Genomic DNA, 22,554 nt, shown 5'->3' on the forward strand with positions numbered 1-22,554 from the left:
TCCTGATCTTCGCTCGTTAGAAATAAGTTATTATAGGAATATTATAAGTAATCGCAGAAAACCAACAGATTCAGATTGCTACCACTTGGTTGGCTAAACGATGACGTCAGCGACGACTAAATGAACACCTGCTCGGATGCCAGTGCTTCCGTAAACGGTTTCACAATCACGCTGGTCACGAAGCAGAATATCAGTCCGAAGAAGATTGAGATCGGCAGCGCTGGCAGGGCCTTCCGGAAGACGGCCAACAACAGCAGCGTTAGGCAGAGACCCTGAAAAATCGTTGCGATCACCGAAGGTTCTTGGATGATAAATTCCCACACTGGATACTCACCACCAAAATCGCTACGAAGCAGGCGATCGTCGTGTTCCAGTCACCGTAGCTGGACGCCTTGCCGACCAGCACCGAGTAGAAGATGAAATCGCCGAGACCCAGCTTGATGCCACCTGAAAAAAAAAATAAAGTTCCATCAGTTGTTTGGAAACTACTGCTTTCCAATGTCCTAGACTTACGCTCCTCCGCCTGTTCGTACAAGGGAACCTGCTGGGAGTCGCCGGTTCCGGTGCGCTCTACCCGATCCGCCGTGACGGTGCGATACTCCGGCCGGGTTGGATTCGAGGCGATGTTGGCTTGGACTTCGATCTGCCGTCGGGCCACCCGCTGGTCGGAGTTGTTGGACCATTCTTGCGTGAAACCGCCGGATTGATCTGCTGGAAGGTGGCGGCACCACGATTAGCGTGAATGATTGTAGTTGGATTACACCAACAGATAAGGTGGTGTGTGTGTGTGTGTGCATGGTTGTTTAAGTTTGTGCAGAATAGGAATTTGAAGACTTCCACCGGAAATTTTGACGATGAGCGAAAATCTTGAATTGTGTTTGTCATGTTTTTTGGCTGTTAATATTGCTGCTAGTATCCCTGATTTACACCGGTGTCGATAAGAATTACTAATTGTGAATTGCCGATCAGGGTAATGAACCACCAAAGTACGTTTTGTAATTAGGAATTTTCAACAAGAAATAACTCAACGGATTTTGGAAGTTCTGCGAACCTCCATGAGCCTATCTTGAACGTTGCCAGAACTTTCCCGAAGCGTCCTACACTTCCATGAGATTTCCTAAATTACAATGAGGTTTTCCCGAACTTCTTTATGTTTTCGAAGAGTTGTTGAGGTTCCTTGGGTTTTGTTTTGGATCTCTACATATATTTAAAGCAATGAATTGTCTGTAATTTTATTAGACTTTTCAAGATATCCTTTCGGCTTTAGAAGTTCTCTAGACTTCTTCGGCTTCTCTAAAACTACTCTAAGTTTCCCTGAGATTTTGAACGGCATCTTCGAAGAGACTTTTAAAGAGGGTTTTAAAAATTTCTAAAGGCCTTAGGGGTTCCTTAAGTCTTTCTGATATTACTTAAACTAAAATAAAGTTCCTTGAGCGTATTTCAAGTTCGCTGAATTTGTTTGAAGATTCATATTTAAAATTCAGAAAGTTTATCTAAAATTTGCCAGACTTCCCTTTGAGTTCACAAAAATCTTCTATAATGATGATGATGATAGTGGTCTACCACTCATTCGTGTTACAATGAAACTAGTCCGATAGATGTGGGCTATCCTCACTGTTGAACTTGATCATGCTTAATAACCTCTGATTGTCATCATCCTTGTGCTTCTCTAAATTTTATAGAATTTTTCTGAGGACCACAGATCTTCTTTGAAATTCAGGAAATTTATCAAAAATCTGCAAGACTTTCCTGGAGTGCATCAAACTTCTATGAGGCTCTCTGCACTTCACAGATAAATTCTGAGATAACCAGGCAGATACTCTTGAATTCTCCAAAGTGCTTGGAGTTCATCTCGTGAAATCCCACAGGCGCAATGATGTCTTCCATGATGTACTTTCGGAATCCGTAGAACTTCAAATGATTCAGAACATTTGCATTAACAATACATCATAAGGCAAACCGTCCAGGAGTTCAGATCTTGATGTTCTATAGGCGCACCAAAGTCTTCTACGATGTGATATCAATCAAGCCTACGGCATTCCACGCCATCGTAGACTCGAAAAGTCTAGCTTTGTTCCAAGCAAATTTCAATATGCAGGTTTCATCTCTCCAGTATTAAAATAAGCAAACCAACCACCAATAACCCCACCGCACCCAGAACCCAAAGCGTAAGCAATAAACATAGGCAGCGTACCATGCTCGGCACCACGCGAACCGGATTTTACCCGATACGTAACCAGTGGCGTACCTTCAGCGTTGTTCGTTGCCTCGGGCACCCTCGTCGCCATCGCTGCTGCTGGTTGTGCTCCCACTGCAGCCGCGTGCACCGGAGAAGCCGTAGTCCCGTATCCACCAAGACCAACGCCACCACTGCCGGATCCAGTGCCGATTGTGCGTTCTCCGGTGCTTCGGGTTAGCGCTTCCTCGCTCGGATCCGAGTGCGTTCCCATGTACGAATACATGATGGTTGCTATTATTGGAGTTAAAGGAAAAAAAAAAAAACCTTAGCAGTGGTCGGTGACTGTGACTGTGAAAACGGCACTTACAAGAGTAGATCAACGCCGGGAATATTTGCTCGTTTCTTTCGTGAGCCGTTTCCACCAAGATCCGAAGGGGACCTTTCGGCGTCAGGACTGCTATTAAATCTGCAACAGAAGTACTTTGTGATCAATCGATTCTAGTAGTGTACCTGTGTACCGGAAACTAACCCCAAATGGAAATCACGGCCAACACCACCCAGGTGGTCCATTCGGGTAGGTACTTGATGAAGACCAGTGCCATCAGGGCAGCGATGAAGATCAGATAGCCCTGTTGTAACCGCAGCGGTCCCTGCCAATGGATCGAGATCATTCCCACCACGCCAAAGTTCCACATCAGTAGCAGTGCCGTGGGATAGTCGAACGGAATGTTGTACGCCCGGAGCACTTCCTCCAGGTACAGGTAACTGAACAGAAACAGCAACATCAGCGAGGACATGATCAGCCAACCGTGGATTATCTTGTAGCAACGTTTTTTGTACAGTACAATCAGCAGTATTGTCATGATTACGATCACAGTCATCAGGATCATCGAATTGGCCAGCGCGTTCCAGATTTTCGTTCCCGTGTCGTCCGACAACTCGTGGAACGGTGTGTACACCAAGTACACATCTTTGGTGGAGTAGAAGTTGATCGAGCTGATGGTGGCCACCACGACCACCATGCACAGGGTCACCGGAACGAACAGCTTTATAACGTGCTGCGCACCGTATTTGAGACCTTCCTCCTCCTCTTCTCGCTGCCGTGCTGCGGCAGCAGCCCCCGACGGACCATCTCCTGGGGGACGCGTTGCATTTGCACCCGCCTCGTGACTACTTCCCTGGCCACTTCGACTGTTGGGATCTCGTATCGTTACGTTGGGTACGGAATCGGTTGTCTGCGGATCAATAAAATTCCTCATTCAAGACCAATCATATTCCAGCAATCAACTTACCCCATAGGACGGGTGCGTTCCGGGGCCATCCTGTGGCATCTTTTGCCAGCGCTTCCGCGACGAACCTCGACCATCGGCCGCATCGCCACCGAGACCCGCACCGCTGCCGCTGGCCGACGTCGGATGGTCAATGTTTATGTGTCCATCCATCTTCCGCAACAGAGCAGTTCGTTCCGTTGGCTTTCGCTTCCGTTCCCAACTCTGATGATCCACTGCTCTTGCAATGAATCACTCGCACTACCACCCACCTATAATGAACCTACTACCCTTCTGATGCTCGGTTTTTCACCAAATATTACGCCTTCCCAGCAAATTCACTCAAGCACCACACAACTCCCGAACGCCATACAATCGAAACTCATCACAACAGTCGAAAAAAGCTGCAAAAACACGGAAATAAATGGAAATTCTCTTGTTTTGCGAAAATTTCACTACTGCCTGGCGGAAGAAACTGAAAACAATAAACGCTCTCACTTTCCAGTGCGAGACTGACAGCATATAGCAACATAAACGTCACAACGGTCTCTCACTTTCGAACAGTAGTGTCCGAAAACTTTTTGCACTTCCATGTTGAGATTTGAGTGCCATTTGTTTACAACCCATCATCAGTCGGTGGTAATCGCACGTGCTTTGTGGAATTTTGCCAAATTTGTTGGAATTTTCGCGATTGCGAAAGTATTTTTGAGAGTAAAGTGTTTAGTTCGAGAAATGGAAGGTGTTTCGAAAATATTGGGCGGTGTGCTGGATGCCAAGGAAGGGAACGTGAGAAGGTTGCTTTCGGCGTTGGACGAACATCAAACGCTGTGGGCGGAGGTGAGTTGCATACGGTTGATGGTTGCTCGCTGGGCACAGATAAAGGGGGACAGATGGTTTATTTTTTTAAAGAACAACTGAATTAGGAATTACCAGCGTCGTTGCGCATGATACTTTATCATATCTGTTAAAGTTTTGCGATTAATAATTAATTCTATAGTTACCAATGACGTGATATATTCCATATTAAGTTGACCGATTTTATAAAACCGTACCCAGGGATGCCGGATTCAGGCTTCCAGTGCGCGTATCATCGCTTGTGAGACGCACGAACAATAATCTCGCATTCATGGTCGAGTCGTGCACATGAGATGTATTTTTCTCTATATCACGATCATCCAATACGTCGCATCTCACATGCTCATAAAAGTTGTGCGACACACGACTTGGTAGCGCAATACATTTCCTAAAGGGTGTGTTTCATTGTACTAAATCGCATGCGACGTCTCATGAGACGAAGCTCATGAGATTATCTCACAAGATCTTCTCATGTACGTAGTTGTGCGTTGTGCTTTTAGATTTATATGCGAGAACAGTTTTACTTGGGTATGCTGATGGCACTATCATTTCTGATGCGATATTTCATATCTGATACATGATAAGATATCTGATACATGATCGCGTACAACTAAATAGTGGGTCATGTTTGTGTCCCGATATTATGTTATTTCGATTTATTTTGAGGTCCCCAATGAATGTGCCTAATTTCATGGATTCATGGAAAAATACATGAGAATCAGAATGAAAATAAACTTTTTTTTTTTATCAACAACTTAAACATCAGGTAGGTATATATTGGGAAAACCACGTAAACAAATTTTTTTTCTACTCTAAAAAAAGGTTATGATTCATAAAATAAGCAATATTTTCTTCTTCTTCTTCTTCTTCTTTGGCTTTAACATCCCAATCTCAAATGAAGTTACACCTTCTTTGACCAAGCTCTCTACAAATAAATAAGTAAGTGCTTCCTTATTTATTTGTAGAGAGCTTACTATACCTGTAGGGTAGAACAGGGGATAAATGTACCCCGGGGAAAGCACCCGATTTAGTTTTTCATAGCTATTCCACTCTTAATTCTGGGATTGTTTGTGCAAAAAAACTAGTTTAAGCACTAAAATAGCACTGTGACTTGTCAAATTTATGAATTAAAAATTGCCCCGGTGTGCATGTTGGGCTTTTCCCCCGACCATTTTTGCATGCGTATATTGTGTCGTGTGACAGGTATATGATATGCTGATACTCTATGCCTGGGGAGTCGGGAAATTTTCCAACTCCGAAAAAATCCAAATAAAATTGATCATAGTTCGCCACAATTTGAGTTGTCAGATTGCAGTTTTGTGAAATGGAAGTGGAAAAATGTGCACTCATTGTTTTAAAAGTTTTGTTATTTTCCAACGCTAAAGGTTTTTTGAAGATTAAACCAAAAATTAAGATTCTTTTGGGACCAGTGCAACGAGAAATGAAAGTTCAGTTTAAAATAGGATAAGAGTAAGTTACAGTCGTTTCCCAAACTAATGTTAAATTTTATAGCTTAAGTGATTTTAAATAACGACAAGCGACATTTGAAGATTTACGTTTTCCAAGGATTAAAATATTGCATCAGCTGCCCATAAACTGCGAAGACTCCTTTTTTTGCTGTCCTAAACCATCCCTTGCCTCGCGTAGGTAGTTTTTTCGATACCCCATAGTTTTTAGTTTATTAATAGGTCTATACCGTACTCCGGTAAACAAGCCTTTACCCGTGAGACTAGTCCATAAAAAAGCAAAAATTCTCAGTGAATACACACTTGGAAATTATCGCCGACTTCGGTAATTTTTACCGAAATCTGAACAGCTGAACTGTTCGGTAAAATTTATGCAATTCAATTCAATTGCTTTTCAGCTACTTTGAAACTAAATCTCTACTTAAATGACAAGATTTGATCATTTAAACAAGGTTGAACATGTTTTGAAATTATTTTCAAATTCAATAGCCTTTAAAATGAAGGTCAAAGTTTTACCGAACGTTCAGCTGTTCTGATTTCGGTAAAATTTACCGAACACGAAAACAAAATCTCAGTGAATACCTTGTATCTGCAGCCACTTAAGCAGTATTACACGCTCGTCATTGTGTCCGACTTTGATTAAATTTCCCAGGAGTAAAGAACCTATCACCATCGCGGTAAATAAAAATACGATTATAATGGTGGAAGAGCAGCCGAAAACAACGAAAAATTCATTGAAGAACTTTTTTTCTAACGTGACTCCTTTGACGAGGTATACGCCAGACCTTTACTCCATTGAACCACAGGATTCAAAATCTTTAGAAGCTCCATCATGCTACACACTTAAATTTTTTGCCGAGATGGGCAACACCAAGCAGGTCGGTATTTTATTTTGCTGGATCTCAGCGAAAAACTTGCCGAGATTCAGCAAAATTTATCTTTGTTTGCTCAGATCTCGGAAAAATTCCCGTTTGTTAGCTGAATCTCTGAGATCCAGCGAAATAAAATGCCGAGCTACTCGGTGGTGCCCATCTCGGCGAAAAAATCTAAGTCTGTAGTATCATGCATTTGGTATTTGCCTCATACGATGTGCAATACGTGACGTGATTCGAGTAACTATCAATAAGTACTTGAATTACCGTTTTCATTGCAGCAACCAAGCAACTTAATTCGTTTTTGACTGCTTTCTAGTACAGGAATCTCCCAAACGGTGGATTGTGCAGTTCCCTCAGTCAATCGAGTACATTTTATTGTTTGTAATTAGTTTCAATCATGCTGATACTAGTATCCTACAAAAATCCGCTCAATATGTTGGATGACTGCCGAGACATAGCGGTGGGTGGACTGCACTACTCACCGTGCTATTCAGGGGATTTAATAGATAGGGTTAGGGAACTACTCTCAGACCTGAGTTATATTGCCACAGAGTACCTATGAATGGGAAACAGCCACGGTAGCAAAAATTCTTCAAATGCAGAACTGCCAACAGGATAACACCACCATGATGCCACCATGGATTGGATTGCAAGATAGAATTTATATTTGTTTTAATAGTTAGTCATACGATTATTATATGCACAAAAGAGCACAAGGTTATTCGTCACGAAGGGCCACTGTGATCAACCGGTATTCAAAGAGCCTCTTTCGGTAACATACAATTATATTTGATTCAACGTAGAGAGTTCAAATAGTTATCCCTAAATACTTAAGAATCAGAGTGACAAGCCTGCAAACTATGTACCAATGTTGTGACACAGCACGACTGTTCCTTTTTCCGAGACGCGAGTGCTGTGCACAAAAGCATTAACTATAAGTTTGCAGGTTTGGTACTCTGATAGTTAAATGGGAGTTTGGTAAAACGGATCACTGCAAAGAGCCAATGACCTCTTCTGCCACGCTTAAACAGGGATCTCTAAACCAAATGACGCAATAAAAAAAAAGAAGAGTTGCATCGCTCTCTGTTTCATAACTTTTTAAAAATTAGTTTGGCAAATAGGGATATAGAGTAGAATTTTTTAAATCAAACCTCTGAATACAATCGGTTTTGTTCATCATCATGAGTCTCATATCTTTGTAACTGTTTAAGCCATCCAGTGGTAGGTATTTGGGTTATTTTGAATTATCGTGTTGTTTATACGCAGAATGGAATAAAAATATAAGGGAGGGTGACGTTGGTGCACGCTATGTCTGAAGGCACTTTTTTTTTGCAACATTCATGTACCTCAGTTTTATCTTCATATGAAGTTAGTATTGATCCTAACAATCAAATCTGCGAAGGTTTTAAAATATTTCATCTTGAGTTTTTTGAGAAAAAGTGTTTTGAAGTTTACTTAGCTGTTAACAAAGGCGTATACGGACTATTGATTATACAAAACTGTTACGGATCGAAACAAATTCAGCTGAAAATGATTCAAAAGGGGATTAAAGTTGTCAAAACACTAAGTTTCAATGATACAGTAAGATTTGTTCTTCGGTACCGTCAGATATCGTAACAATGTCAGAATGTTTAAATTAATAAAATAATTAAACAATGGTTTAGTCTCAAAATTTACTATTATTGAGCCATTCCATATGTATATATATATATTTTTTTGTTTTTAAATCCAAGCAAATTTAACTTCACCACCTGCTGAGTACGGGACACAAAATTTTCGGATACCTTCTATCTCCTTTATTGAACTGAACTCCAGTAAAAATCTTTCAACGATCGTCGCTACTAAAGTGGCTTGATTTTTTTTTACAGAGTCGCTTTTTCGAAGCACTACAAGCGAACTCTAAATTTTCTTCATGCAGTTTGTTTTTATTTTTTTCCAGATTTTCTACACGATACCTCCAATAAAAACAAAAACACTCGAAACAGGACGAAAATCAATGCCTACTACGATTACGTGGCTGTCTCAGACTGTCCGTTTCTTTCTCTTTTACTCTTATGTGGGAAGAGAAATTAATTCAGAAGTTGTTCTAGCAAAAAATATTAATTGATTTTGGTCAAAGTCGACATAATCAATACGGATCTTACTTAAGAGTCAAAGAGAACTCTTTAATGCCATTTAGATTAATGCAATCATCATTTGAACCTTGTTTAACTGCATTTGTTCAATTTGCAATAGTTTTGTATCGTCAATAGTCCATATATGCCTTCATAATCGGCTTTGTAAACTTCAAAACACTTTTTCTCAAAAAACCCAAGATGAAATATTTTAAAACCATCACATATATGATTGTTAGAATCAATACTAACATCCTGTCAAGGAAAATCTGAGGTACATGAATGTTGCAAAAAAAGTGCCTTCAGACATAGCGTGTGGTGGTGTATTTGCCTTATTTTTATTGAAAATGAAGCACATATTAAACGCATGGGGCGTTAACTTTAGATTATCAATATCCCAAACAGCTCTCAAAACTCAGTTATATGCATGTATGTATTTTGCCTCTCTGATTCCTGATAAGGCCTTTATTAAAAAAAAAAAACAAAAAAAAAACATTTCATTTGAAGTAAAACATTCAGATCATGACACTCATTCAAAGATACGTTTCATTTTAAGTTTTACTAAAATCAACCTTCTTCAAAAGGTCAGAGTTAAGCCGAATGAGTACACACTTAGATTTTTTGGCCGGTATTTTATTTTGCTGGATCTCAGTGAAATACTTGCCGAGATTCAGCTAACAAATGGGAATTTTGCCGAGATATCAGCTAACAAACAAAATTTTTCCTGAATCTCGGCAAGTTTTTCACTGAAATCCAGCAAAATAAAATACCAAGCTGCTCGGTGGTGCCCATCTGGACAAAAAAAAAATCTAAGTGTGTAGAATATTGTTCAGTGTCTCCTCCTTTAATTGAGCTCTAAAATAAGTTAGCACAATCGGCAGAGCACTGAAAGTGTGTTCAAAACTAGCTTGCGAGCACGGGATCGCAAGGATGGTGGAAACTAAGGAAAACAAACTTGGTTTGTTAGCTTTCGATCCAAATAAGATAAATCGTTCAGCTCGTCGATTACTTCGGATTCCTCTTTATTGTTGGTTGCATCATCCAAGGATTGCAAATATGTATGCCTCAAATGCATCGTTTGCAACATCTCTCTGTTGAGATGTTGATGCTAATGGAGTTCTACCGGAAAGATCTTGTAAATTGGTCCAGGTTTGCATCAAGAAATCCTATTGAATTGACAAAAGAGCATATTAATCGCAATTAACGTATAATCACATTTCACTTACCACACATAATTTGGGATTAATTTGCTTGGATTAGCATTAGCATTAGCATAAGTATCGAAAAAGTTGCACAATATCGTAAGTGGTACGAATTCAAAACTATTAAGAGCAAGACGGATATCTATTACTGGACAGATAGTTAGTAGGAAATAATTACTATCTCCCAGATAAAGACATATCTCGCTCCCATAGTTACTGATTGTCCTGGCCACATCCTAACAACTGGGATAGGAAATGTATGTTAGGCTAACATTTACTTAAGAGAGGAGAGACGACCCCTCATAAATGTAATAAATGTCGGGAATTTAGGCATTATGTTAATAGGGAAGGTAAGCCATAGGATCCACCCAGTCAGTGTTGCTGGCAAATGTAGTTTTTATTTTAATAAATGTTGAAATTGCTGTCTAGAGCTGGAAGATAAAGTATTGCGTTCGAAACGAAATTCCTACACAAAAAATTTTTTTTTGTATGAGAATTTCGTTTCGAACGAAATACAGGATTGGGGTGAAGGTTGCTGACATAAAATTAAGATATAACATAATGAAGTCACCATCGTTGTCACACCCGTAGCTAATTAAAAGGAAGGAATTATGTAGATGTTTTATCATTTTTTATGGATTGAGGGGAAGAGGAGTAAAAATAATTTTACTTCCTCTTCTCCCTGCTTGGATGTGTAAATATTCATTCCCAGGAAATTGAAACTGATTCAGTAACACACGCTTTTTTTCAAATGGTAGCCTTGCTGTTTATTTTATTTTATTTGTCATTTCAAAGCCGTATAGAGACGTCGCATTGAGATGTCTCATTTGGATGTCTCACTGAGACGTCTCATTGAGACGTCTCATATATTTATCTCACTATATTCCACATGCATACATTGCGAGGGAAAAGAGATGAGACAAAAACTTGTGAGGTGCACGACAAAAATATGTGCGTGTGACGTGTCCCTCTCACAATAACAGTGTCGCGTCACCTCAGCTTGTGTTGCTCCTGGCGAGACAAAGAGAAATGTGACAACCAGTTTCACAGCTCACTGTCGCATATATGTGTGCATGAGATTTTCGGAAGCCTGGCCGGATTTGAAGATATATCTGAGGGGGGCGACACATCTAAATCTCAAGTTTAGATGCTCAACAAATCTCACACTAGCGAATCAATCTTCGAAAAATCTTCTTTCATTTGTCGCATCTACTTGCATCGCTCATCATCTTTTTGCAGGAAAGCTTCAGAATCGTCATCAATCTTCTTTCTATCTACTCAGCGTGCGCGCAGCTAGCCACAACAAAACACTATCTTTTTTGCATCGTAGATAGAGTTGGATATATCTACATTTTGAAGACATTTGAAATTCTGTGAAGATTTTGTCGAAGAGAGAGTCGAGAGAATTAAAATGTTAAAAAGTTCAGCATTTTAATATTTCTATTAATTATCCATCTTCAGGATATTCATATAAGATTTTAAATTTCTGGCTTATCTTGAAATCCTTTATAGGATTTCTTTGTGATTTGTTCAATAATTCAATAATAATTTTTCAATAATTTTCTTCAAAATACTCTAAAAATTCTCTACAGATATCTCTTGAAACTCATTATGCGATTCGCTGTGAATTTTCAATAATTCTAGCAGAGTTTACTTGAAATTCTGCTCAGATTTCTTCTTCAGAATTCTCATGGAACTCCACTTTGAGTTTCCTTTAAATGGGAATTGCATTGGAAAAGCTCTTCTAACAATTTCCTAGGAAATGTCTTCAGAATTCCTTTGGAATACACCATAGATTTGTTTTAGAATAATCCTCTTAACTGTCATCGATTCTTCTCATAAATTTCCTAAAGTTCTAGTCAGAACCCCCTTGAAATTCTCTTCAAAATTCTTCTGAAACTCACCTGTAATTCTCCTCACAATTCCTATTCGATATTACATGGCATTCCCTGAGCTTTATCGTAAAAAACCCGTGGAATCTAGTTTCGAATTCCCGTTAAATTGAGTAACAGCCAATTTCGTTAAAGTATATTTTAGTTAGTTTATTCTAAAGTTAATCTTCATGCAGTACATTGAAATAATTAAGATAATCGTTTTGAAATGGACTGAAGCCGAGCCAAATGAAACGAACTGTTGTTTACTTCTTGTATGCAAGTCAGTTGTCTACGCGAGGTTGGCCAAAGCTTATTGCTTACTTGCGTAGCTATCTCCGAAGGGTTTCACTATTCGTGGTTTCGCTTCTCGGATAGAGAAAACCGAATCAGCGTACTCTGGAATTAGAACAGAACAAGATGGGCAGACGGGGCAGACTGAGATCGACGGAAGAAAGAAGGACATACTTTCATTTGATATCTCACGACCGTGACTAACGAAGTCTGTTCGCGACGCGCGTGTCACGTTCATCAGACGAAGCCGAAGGGGCTTCGTCCTTTATTATTATTTTTCGAGAGGAACTCGCAATCCGCGAAGGATCACGCGGCGAACTTTCGGCGTGCGGTTATTCACAGACCAGACCGGAGGAAGGGGTTCGAATGCCTCACGGAGGATCCTAATCGAATTGGTAGGTTTCGACTGGCTTCGAGCTCGTCGTTCCAACAGCAGGAACCGATACCACTTGAAGCGAGATTCGCCTACTTTCGAACAGGATTCCTTAGGACTTGGCTGAGTGCTCTACGGTTGGGATATGGTTGGACGGTAGCTGCCCAGCTCAGATGGGGGCAGTAGCGCGATTCCAACAGATACACCAGCGGTAAACCTGATCAGCCTAGTCGGGGAGTGCCCAAACTCTGAAACGGGTTCCGACCAATAAAGGTGCTCGGCCGGTACTTGCCCAGCTCAGATGGGGGCAGTAGCGTCGATTCCGAGGAAACTCTTATTGGAAACGGATTACCGCGAGAGAGTTTGATAGGCTGGAGGCGAAGAGTGTTATTGAGGTGATATGTAGGAGTAAGGGTGGACCTGGCGACAAGTCCGTACACTTGGATAGGATAGTGAAAACTGAATATATTTTGGTTGTATCAAAACGCTTTTATAGCGTCCCTTAGACCTAAGTTTTGGGCGTCGGTGCCCACGTACGCATGTGCGTCTATCTTCCCGCACAGGGGTTCTAGACGCACTTTCTTCCTAATTCTAGATTTCCCTTGGTCACGCATCCTAGTAGGGGAACGTTTTCATTTTTAACTTTTATGACCCAAGTTCTCGCGCCTCGCTGGTGCATGTAAATTACTTTAAATCAATCCGCACCAGGCTTCCTGTTTACATTGGCCCGCTCCCCAGATCTAGCCTATAGCTTGGATGCGTACGCATGCATCGCTGCCTATCTAGGCCTAAGTGCATTTTTCCATTGATTTTGCTCTCTGCGGTGGAACCGTCGCTAGCTCGGTTTTATTGCCCTTTGTGTTTTTGGAAGGATGCCGAACGCAAGATTGTCCCTTGGGACGATTTCATTGCTTTCTATTAATGCTTCAACTATCCTTCCCAAGACTGGTTCTATTACGATAATTCGTTTATCTTGGCGTTGTTACGCATCTTTTTAGGGAACCAGATTTTATTACCTTTGCGCCAGGCTCGCATTGCCGGGCGCACCGAGCTCCATGCGACCGATTCATTACCATTCCATTCACATAGCACGCGGACTGCCTTGGCATCGAGCGTCTAATACACCGCAGCGCTGCACGCATTGCAGGGCTGCATATGGTTCACCGTGGAGCGAAGAAAGTGGAAAGTAAATGCGTACTGATTCTATATGCGTCAGCCAGATCTGGCGGTGTGGCATGTTTACTTCTCGTTTACGAGGCGTGAGTTAGGGTAGGTTTGGTCTTGACTTTGTGCTTCTTGCACCTCTCTTAGACAAATTTCTTGCTTTCGCTTATTTCCCGTACGAGGGCGGTGACCTATCGTGGGAACTTGAAAATGCATAATGAATTGCGATATTTTACGTTGCATCTGCAACATCCCGGGCCTCGTAATTCTTACTAGATTTACTAATCTAAATCATATGTTAATATTGCAATTTTTCATTATTGGGATGTTACATTGCTCCGAGTGTTTAAATTCCATGTTTTACATTTCAGTGTTTGATCTTGTATGTAGTCATTAATTTTTCTAATATGTTTATAATTTTCCGTACTTTCGTACTGCTTTTACTGATCATGATATATAATTTTCGTAACTCTAATTGAGTTGATTTATATGCCTTTGTACTTCTACGTATTTGTATGCTTGATATATATCTGTTTTGTTTTTATGTTTATATCATGTCTTGATAATTCTTCTATAATTTCTTCTTAGTTTATATATAATGATTCGTTGTATAAATGATGATTACATATTTGTCAAATAATGTCTTCTCTTCTTGAGGTGGTGGGATGTTAGTTTGTTTGATATTTCTAGTTGTTAAGGAAAAACTATAATTTATTTTCTTGTCTTTAATAGATATAAATCCCATCAATATACCTCTTTTCATTTTATGCTAATTATGTACTTATTAATTTAATGTTATTTCAGGTGTCCATCTTCGGGTGGTGCAGCCGAGCGTCGCGCATGCACTTTTCGTCAATGTTGCTGTCTGCTACTACTTGTGAATTCGAGGGTGATCTCACCCTTGGCTTGGCTTGATTTTCTTTCATGTTGAATCGGCTCGGTTTTGAAATGCCGATTCTGGTGCAATGTTGTCTAGTTGATTCGTCATCTCGTTGTTGTCGGCATTCACTACTGGATGTGAATGTTGGTTTCTGGCGGACTGGCTGATACCCAGTCGTCTTGTTATCATATGCGTATTGGCTGACTTCTTAGGCGGGTATCTTCTATCGGGGCATCGTGAGCGCTACATAGGGGTGCGCAGGAGGGTGGGCGCGAGCCACCGTCTGTGGTTCTTCATCGGATAGTGGTGTGTTTTCTGAAGGATTGGTCCCATCTTCAGGCGTCGTTACATCATATGTTCTGGTCGTTGACTTCTTGATGTTCTTCAGAGTGTTCCTATGCGTGAGGAAGGTTGTCATGGAGTCCCACAGCGATGCGATTAGCTGCCATCCGAATCCATAGATGTCATACAATATGCGTCCGTGCATCAAGGTATCTACAAGAAACTTGATTATTCTGCCAATGATATACAGCCCGATGGCTGTAGATGTTATATTACCCAACCAAGATGACAATGACACAAGTTTTTCCCAATACTTGTTTATCATGTTGTCAATTAACTTTTCTGACATTAGGGCTTCGAAATGAAATCCCTGCTTGCTGGGATTTTGTCCAGTTAATATCTTATGTACCACGTTTGTGGCTATGCGACGGTCACCCTGATCGTATATCATGGTTCGCATCTTTTTCAAACTATCAGCGTCGTAAATTCCGCTTTCCATTAAATTTGGAAGAGGTGTGTAAGTCCATTTGGTCACTATGTCCGTGGCCAGTTTTTGTGGGAATGTAGTTTCTCTTATCTTCCCATCAAATGTGTACCATCTGCCTCCAAATTGGAATTTGGCTGGTAACAACGGTGTACATTCAATTTCCGTTCCTCGCATTTGTAGTGTACGTGTGACTGGGGTTAGAAACATTGTGACATTTCCGAACTTCACTGGAAGTTCTTGATAGCACCTTTCTGATGCAAACGGTTGCACGTAGACCGGCTTGCATTCCAATACGTGTAGCACTTCTCCGGCTACTACCGCGGAAAAACCCGTTCTTTTCATTATGCTATTAACGAATTCTGTTGGGTTTATGCGGGCAAGTGTAAGTTTTGTTTCCAAAAGTGCCTTGTCTAATTTACACATTTCAGTCATTACTGTATTGTATACGTCGTCGAGCTTCTGACCGACGTAATTCTCAACTAGAGTTATTTTAGAATTGAAGTATGTGAAAATGTCATGATTTTTTGCACTTGATGGTCTTCTAGCAAATGGAGACTTGAACTCCGCTTCTTCCAATATGAATATTCTCGGGTGGTCTGTGCTATAACCCTTGTATCTGCATATCTTCGCTGTATCTTTGGTGCGAATTGAAAACAAATGCGAATCGGAAATGGAGGTATAAACGGCATGTGGATTTGGTTTATTTCCTTCTATATTTATTGTCTTGTTAACCTTTCCTTCATATATAACTTCGAAATCGGTGTCTTCACACCGTTGGTTTAGGCTCACGTCCCAAGTGGAGTATCCATCTTCTGAGTCTAGGCACTTTCCATGTGAATATGGACATACTAGTCCGTGTCGGAGCATAATTTGATCATTCTCGTTATCGATTGTTGCCATGTAGTTATACAATGCGATTTCATATTCAAAGTATACTAACGCATTGATCCAAGTATACTCCGGTGTTTTATACACGCCACCGCTGCAAGAACTAGCCCATACGCTACCTACGACTAAGGTTTCTCCTCTAGTCGTGTGGTTTCTCTTAAGTTCGAGGAGTCCCGTGCTCAATGTTAAGGGAATAGCTCCCGTGAGTTGAGTGCGTCTACACTCGTCGGGTGTAAACTCCTTTACTATGTAAGAGTATCCGCGCTCATAGTCCGAGGTGTGCGAGTGCATTCCGCAGTGCCTTATTGATCTCTTAATGATCATTTTGCACTGATATACCATTGTGCTTCCCTTAGAGCTTCTTTGAAGTACTTGAATAGGTACTTCAGATATTGAAAGATTCTTTGTAGAAGGGATACAAGACGTTACGTCCAATAGTGAATAACTTGTCATATTCACTTCTGGGCTCGCGCAGTCATACGCGATAAGCCCGGTTGGGTATTGCCCTAACGCTGCCGTTATAAAAAATAATACCATTATTATGGTCATATACCATGGAACATGGATTTTAGTTTTGTTCGTTACATTTCTAGGTTTTTGTTTCGAGTTCATTCTGTCTCTTAGTTCTTTAACCTTATCGATGTCTACTTTACATCGTTTTCCCCAAGAATTAAAGTTCTTTCCTGCGCGTTGATCCATTGTCAAATTAGCGCTTGGTAACTCGCCCTCCACCTTTCTTTTTCTATTTGCGGAGACTGGACCTATATCGCCGTCCTCGTACTCCCGATGGTGGTTTATACGGTGGATTTCCACTGGTTGATTTACCACCTTTCTTTTATGTTTAATTGGTGGTGCCTTCTGCCCTTTGCCCTTATCTTGAAGGGCTGGTTTAGTTTCCCTTCGATTCTTTGTACATACCTTTGGTGCTTCTTGGTGAAGGTTTATGTGTGCCGTAGTTGTTTCGTCCTTAGTCGTCGCTGCGCTCTTTACGTCAAGCACTGCTATTTTCGTGGCAGGTCTTACGTAATTTCCTTGTATCGTTTTAACTTCTGCCGACCTAACTTGTCCGTCGGAACTTGTGTGAACTTTCACAACTCTCCCTTTGAGCCAATTGCCGGGTAGAGTTCCTTTGTCCGTTATGACCACAATGTCGTCGACCTTGATTGGCTCGACTTTCTTGGTCCACTTATTTCTTTTGATTATGGTGGGGAGATATTCTTTTCGCCACCTATCCCAGAAATATTTTGCGTAATGAATAATACGCTTGTAGTGTGCTCTACTTAAACTGTCTGTTGTTAGTGCGGTTGGTGCAGGAGGGTTCTTTGGGTGTGCTCCTAAGAAATGAGAAGGAGTAAGAGGTTCGTCATCTGCTTTGTCTAGCGATACATGGGTTAGTGGTCGTCTATTCAATATGCCTTCGGCTTGTATTAAAGCCGACCTTAATTCGTTTTCTGTTGGCATATGGTGTTGGCGTGCTTTAGCCATTTCGTACAGGCATATCTTTATGTTTCTAATTAACCGCTCCCAAGCTCCGCCGAAATGTGGTGCGGCTGGAGGGTTAAAGTGCCATTTAATGCGCATTTCTGCGGCCTTTCCTTCTCCCATTTCCCTTTCAATTTCCTGAACGGCTGTCTGCATTTCCTTTTCGGCTCCGATAAAGTTCGTACCATTATCGCTGTACAGATGCTTGACCGGGCCTCGTCTGACTTGAAAGTTCCTCAAGCAGACTATAAATGCGTCTGTGTCTAATTTTTCAGCCAAGTCTAAGTAAACGGCTCTTGAGGTTAGGCACGTAAATATAACGCCCCACCTCTTTTCTATTGACCGTTTTACTTGTACTTCTATTGGCCCAAAATAATCTACTCCCGTGTGTGTAAACGCGGGGTTGTATATATCCAGCCTACAATCGGGTAGGCATGACATGAGCGGTTCGCTAGGTGAGACCTTCTCATTCTTACAGTGCTGACAATTTGCCTTGACTGTGTTATGAACTCTTCTTGGATCTATTATCCAATATTTTTCTTTTGCCGCGGCTAAAATAGTTTGATCACCGTGGTGCAGATTTTCTTCATGATAAAATTTCATGATCAGTCTGGTAATTGGGTGTTTGGTGGGTAAGATCATTGGTTCCCGTGTTGATAGCGGTACAATGTCTGTGTTTGCCAAACGTGATTGGACTACCATAACCTCATGATCGTTGATTCGTGGGGTTAGACATCTTAACCTTCCTGATTTAGTGATTTCACCGTGCTTTGTAATGTCATGCATTTCGTCGGTGAAACCTTCCCACTGTGCCTTGCGGACAATAGCATATTCGGCTATTTGCATGTCGTCTTCGCTTATATTTTTATCGAAGTTTCTTTTGTCTTTTATCCAATCGACAAACTTCTTCAAAATGCAGACTTCCTTGAGTAACTTCTCCCAATTAGAGTAACGATACTCGCGGATAAATTTAAAGTCTGATTCGACTTCTTGGTGAAACATTACCGACTCCTTTATTTCTTCGGTCGTTTCTCGCATAAACCTTGATTTTGGCCACATACATTCTTCTTTCCAAATGAATGTTGGACCTGCTAACCATTTAGGTTTTCCCTTGGCTAGCTTGGTTCCTTCGTCTGCTGGATTTTCGTCCGTGGGTACATAACGCCACTGCTCAATTTTTGTTTCTTCTAAGATTTCTCCTATGCGGTGTGCTACAAATTCTTTATACTTTCGGTGGTCAGAATGAATCCAAGACAGCACCGTTTGCGAGTCTGACCAATACGTAATTTTGGAAGGCTTCTTGCGCAGCTCCTTCTTCAACGTTTTGGTGAGCCTTGTGCCTAAAACTGCTGCTAGCAATTCCAACCTCGGAATTGGTAGTTTCTTAATTGGTGCTACTCTTGATTTAGCAGCTAACAGACGAATACTAACAGTCTGACCGTGGCTACCTAATCCTCTGACATAGGTGGCCGCTGCGTACGCGTATTCTGACGCGTCGACGAAAGTATGTAGTTCAAATTTTTGTACCTTTGGAGCTAACATCCATCTAGGTATCTTCACATTTGCTGCTTGTTTTATTATTTCTAAAAATTGTTTCCATTGATTGTAAGAGCGCTCTGAAATTTCTGCGTCCCAATCCGACGTTTCCTTATGCAGCTCTTGGATAAGTATCCTACCATGTATGGTAAGATTAGCGATTAATCCCATTGGGTCATAAACGCTCATAACGAAGGATAATACCTCTCGTTTAGTCGGCTTTCTAATTTCATGGCGTACATCTACTGGTAGCCGATTAAATTTAAGTTGGTACTGAATACAATCTTTACTTGTATCCCAGTACATCCCAAGAACCTTTTCACCTTCGGACTCCTTATCCTCGAAGGTTTTAATCTTGTCCACTTGGACCCTATTCTTCGGAAGTGAAGCTAGCACTTCTTTACTATTAGAAACGAAATTTCTGATAAAGAATTTCGCCTTGTCGTGAATTTCCATAACGTCTTTGATCGTTTGCGTTGCCTCTTGAGGCGTGTCGAAACTATCAATATAATCATCAACGTAATGCTGTTTTATTATTGCCTTTACCGCCTTGGGTTTTGTTTCGGCGTATAGACTGGCGTTGTAGTTCTTAACAGCTTGCGCGCAGGCTGGAGAGCTGGTAGATCCGAAGATCATAACCTGCATGACGTACACGTCAGGCTCTCGGCTGTCGTCACAATCACGATATAAGAAGCATTGCTTCTTCTGGTCCTCTAGACTAATCCCCACCTGACTAAACATTTCCTGCACATCTCCAGCGGATGCGATAGCCCCTTCCCGGAAATTAGTGGTGACGCCAAACAAAGAGGTTGTAGCGTCGGGACCCGCTAACAACGCGTCATTTAGAGAAATGCCCCAAGACTTTGCGGCCGCATCGAACACCAAGCGTGGCTTAGGAGGTGTTTTATTTTTATTTACCACGATAAAGGTTGGGAGATAAAATATCTCTCCAGCCCATTCCTCCTTTTCCTTTGGTGTTAATTTGCGCGCGTAGCCCTTGGTTACATAATCCGCAATCGTGTTGTTTGTCCAGTTCTTCAGTTCTGGATCTTTTTTCAATTTCGCTTCCAAATTTTGGAGCCTCTTATAAGCTTGTATGTAACTCTCTGGTAGATGCGTATCATCCTCTTTCCAGAGTAACCCGACTTCGTATTTTTCCCCTGTATATTTTAGGGTCTTATTTATTATCTCCTTGGCTCTAATTTCATTCTTGGTCTCAGGAAGTTTTTCTGGAATTTTGACTCCAAAGTCCTCCACTGAAAAATATCGTTGCATTAGATCATTCATTTTGTCATCTTCCTGAATGACCATTAAATGTTCTGCTTGTGCGGTATGTTTGATATTACCAAATATCAACCAGCCAAGCTTAGTTTTGATTGCGATGGGTTCATTCACTCCCATCGCTCGTCTTTCTAACGGATATAATAAATGGCTATGATTTAGCCCAATAAGTAATTTTGGCTGTGCATTCTTATAATTCTTTATTGGTAAATTGGCCAAGAACGGATATTTGTCTGCCAAATTATCGTAGTTCACGGTTTGAACCGGTAAGTGAAGATTACTTGCGGTTCTGACGTTTGTCAACGTGAATTCATTATCGGAATTGCCTTTAATTTTTAATTTGACCCTCCTGCTAGTTTTCTCTTCCCTAGACACATTCTGGGTCCATTTTATTTTGAGTGGATCACGTACTCCTTCTAACTCAAGTTCCTCAGCAACCCCTTCATCTATTAAAGTTAAGGAGGATCCTGGGTCTAGGAAGGCGTAGGTTTCCACCTCGCAATTCTTATTTTTAAGTGTTACCGGAATGATCTGGTAAAACACTTGTGCCCTTTGCTCCTCGTGTAAGTTTGAAGTTTCGGGTCGTGGTTCGGTTGGCTCGCCGGAGGCTGTTATCTGTCTTCTTTCCGGTCTGCTACCTTGATTATGAATATCCCTTGGGATATGTAGTAGCCTATAATGGTGCTCGTTGCATCCATTTATGCCACAGTTTCTTTGAAAATTACAGTTTCCTTTGTGTCTGAACAGACACAATGGACATACTCGCAATTTAAGTATTTCCTGTCGTCTGTTTTGTACAGACATTTTTCCAAATTTTTGGCACTCTCTTAGTCTATGTGTTCCGTTACACATATAACAACGTACGTTGTTTTCTGAGTGCACATTGACTCTATTCCTTTTTTCGATCGGAGCTCTATTAGAATTATAGAGCTCACGATGAATGTCGGCCTTAGGCTTTAGCCATTTAGCCAAATCTTTAAGGGAGGGTACTGAATTGCCTTGTTTGGCATTAGATTCTACTACCTCCAACCATTTTATCTGGGTGTCGCAAGACATCTTGCTTACCAGTTCCTCAACTAAGCGAGGATCATTTGAGTACGCCATCTGATTGGAGGCGGTTAAATGCGCTATCAAATTTTCTAGACCATTCGATATCTCGACTATCGCTAAGTGGCCTCCTGTTCTAATACGCTCGAGATCGTCTCGCAGCTCCTTATAGACCCGTTTTGACTGTCCAAATTGTTTTTCGAGTCGTTCCATTATTTGCGGTACGTTTGCTTGATCAAGCATCATGGACTGTACCGCCTTAGCCGCTGGGCCCCCTAGTGCCTTTTGCAGCCGTATCAAATTTTCCAAACTGGTATATTTCCCCTGCTCGGTCGTGGCCTCGAACATTTTCTTAAATGCTGGCCACTCTCGAGCGTTCCCAGAGAACTGGGGCAGACCCATTTCTTGCCGTTTTAAATACATAGCTACGGAATCGTCGTCCGCAGCTGTCTCTTTTCTTACGAGTTCGTTTTCAAGCTTGACTTTATTCAGCTGGATCGCCTGAGCGATGTCCAGCAATACGTCTCGCTTGTCCTTTTCTTCCTTATGTTTAGATTCAAGCTCACGTTTGTAGTGCGCTAGCTCCGTCTCCATAGACGTCGCGTGAATCTCGGAGGATTTCTGTGCCTTTGCACGTGCCTCCAGCTCTAAAGCTATATTTGCTAATTTATTCTTCATCTGAATAAGTTCGTCGGCTTGCGCCTTCTTAATACTTTCATCCATGCGGCATTTCGCACACGACCAAGGTTCTTTTTTATCAGGTAGACAGGTGAGTTCCACGCATCCATAGTGGAACCACCTATCACATTGGTCACAAGCGACCATATCTTGCACCTCGTCCTTACGAGTGCATAGGCGACAATGGCCGAGCACATTGTCTACAAAATTCATTGCTATTTTGTTTGTGTTTCTTTCTTTTTAATGACTTTTCTTTCTTACACCCTTTCTTTCTATCTCACTAGAGATTTTATATCGGTTTTACGTGCACCCTTCTGTTGCTCAAGTGAGCC

General features: G+C 41.2%; 2 protein-coding genes across 5 annotated transcripts in view; one reads left to right on the forward strand and one right to left on the reverse strand.

Moving 5' to 3' along the window:
• Window positions 1-48: 48 nt before the first annotated feature.
• Psn (presenilin) lies at window positions 49-3,937 on the reverse strand. Of its 4 annotated transcripts, none has more exons than XM_065229809.1 (7): window positions 3,472-3,937; window positions 2,709-3,414; window positions 2,547-2,645; window positions 2,249-2,470; window positions 514-708; window positions 335-447; window positions 49-272 (listed from the first exon to the last, which is right to left on the reverse strand). In XM_065229809.1, the coding sequence occupies exons 1-7, from the start codon at window positions 3,619-3,621 to the stop codon at window positions 117-119; spliced, it is 1,641 nt and encodes a 546-aa protein (XP_065085881.1). In that variant the 5' UTR covers window positions 3,622-3,937; the 3' UTR covers window positions 49-116. The 4 variants fall into 4 exon arrangements, with proteins under 4 accessions (XP_065085881.1, XP_065085879.1, XP_065085878.1 ...); XM_065229807.1 differs by having other exon boundaries at window positions 2,195-2,470; XM_065229806.1 differs by having other exon boundaries at window positions 514-711; window positions 2,195-2,470.
• A 119-nt stretch (window positions 3,938-4,056) lies between these two features.
• The window catches only part of LOC135707895 (proline-, glutamic acid- and leucine-rich protein 1), a 31,761-nt gene continuing 13,263 nt past the window's right edge, over window positions 4,057-22,554 (forward strand). The window contains exon 1 of the mRNA XM_065229799.1: window positions 4,057-4,284. Coding sequence (XP_065085871.1) covers window positions 4,180-4,284 — 105 coding nt within the window. The 5' untranslated portion in view covers window positions 4,057-4,179. The remainder of the gene's footprint in view (window positions 4,285-22,554) is intronic.

Source organism: Ochlerotatus camptorhynchus, unplaced genomic scaffold (assembly GCF_037179485.1).
Source record: "Ochlerotatus camptorhynchus isolate MF236.1 unplaced genomic scaffold, CSIRO-AGI_Acam_v1.1 ptg000323l, whole genome shotgun sequence".
Lineage (NCBI taxonomy): Eukaryota > Metazoa > Arthropoda > Insecta > Diptera > Culicidae > Ochlerotatus > Ochlerotatus camptorhynchus.

Bases quoted from the DNA above. Each gene is read 5' to 3' on its own strand.
- Psn (XM_065229806.1), bottom strand. From the start codon at position 3,621: ATGGATGGACACATAAACATTGACCATCCGACGTCGGCCAGCGGCAGC. The intron at 712-2,194 runs GTACGCTGCCTA...GCCACCTTCCAG, and splicing joins TTCGCGTGGTGCCGAGCATG to CAGATCAATCCGGCGGTTTC. The intron at 273-334 runs GTGAGTATCCAG...ACGATTTTTCAG, and splicing joins GCTTCGTAGCGATTTTGGTG to GGTCTCTGCCTAACGCTGCT.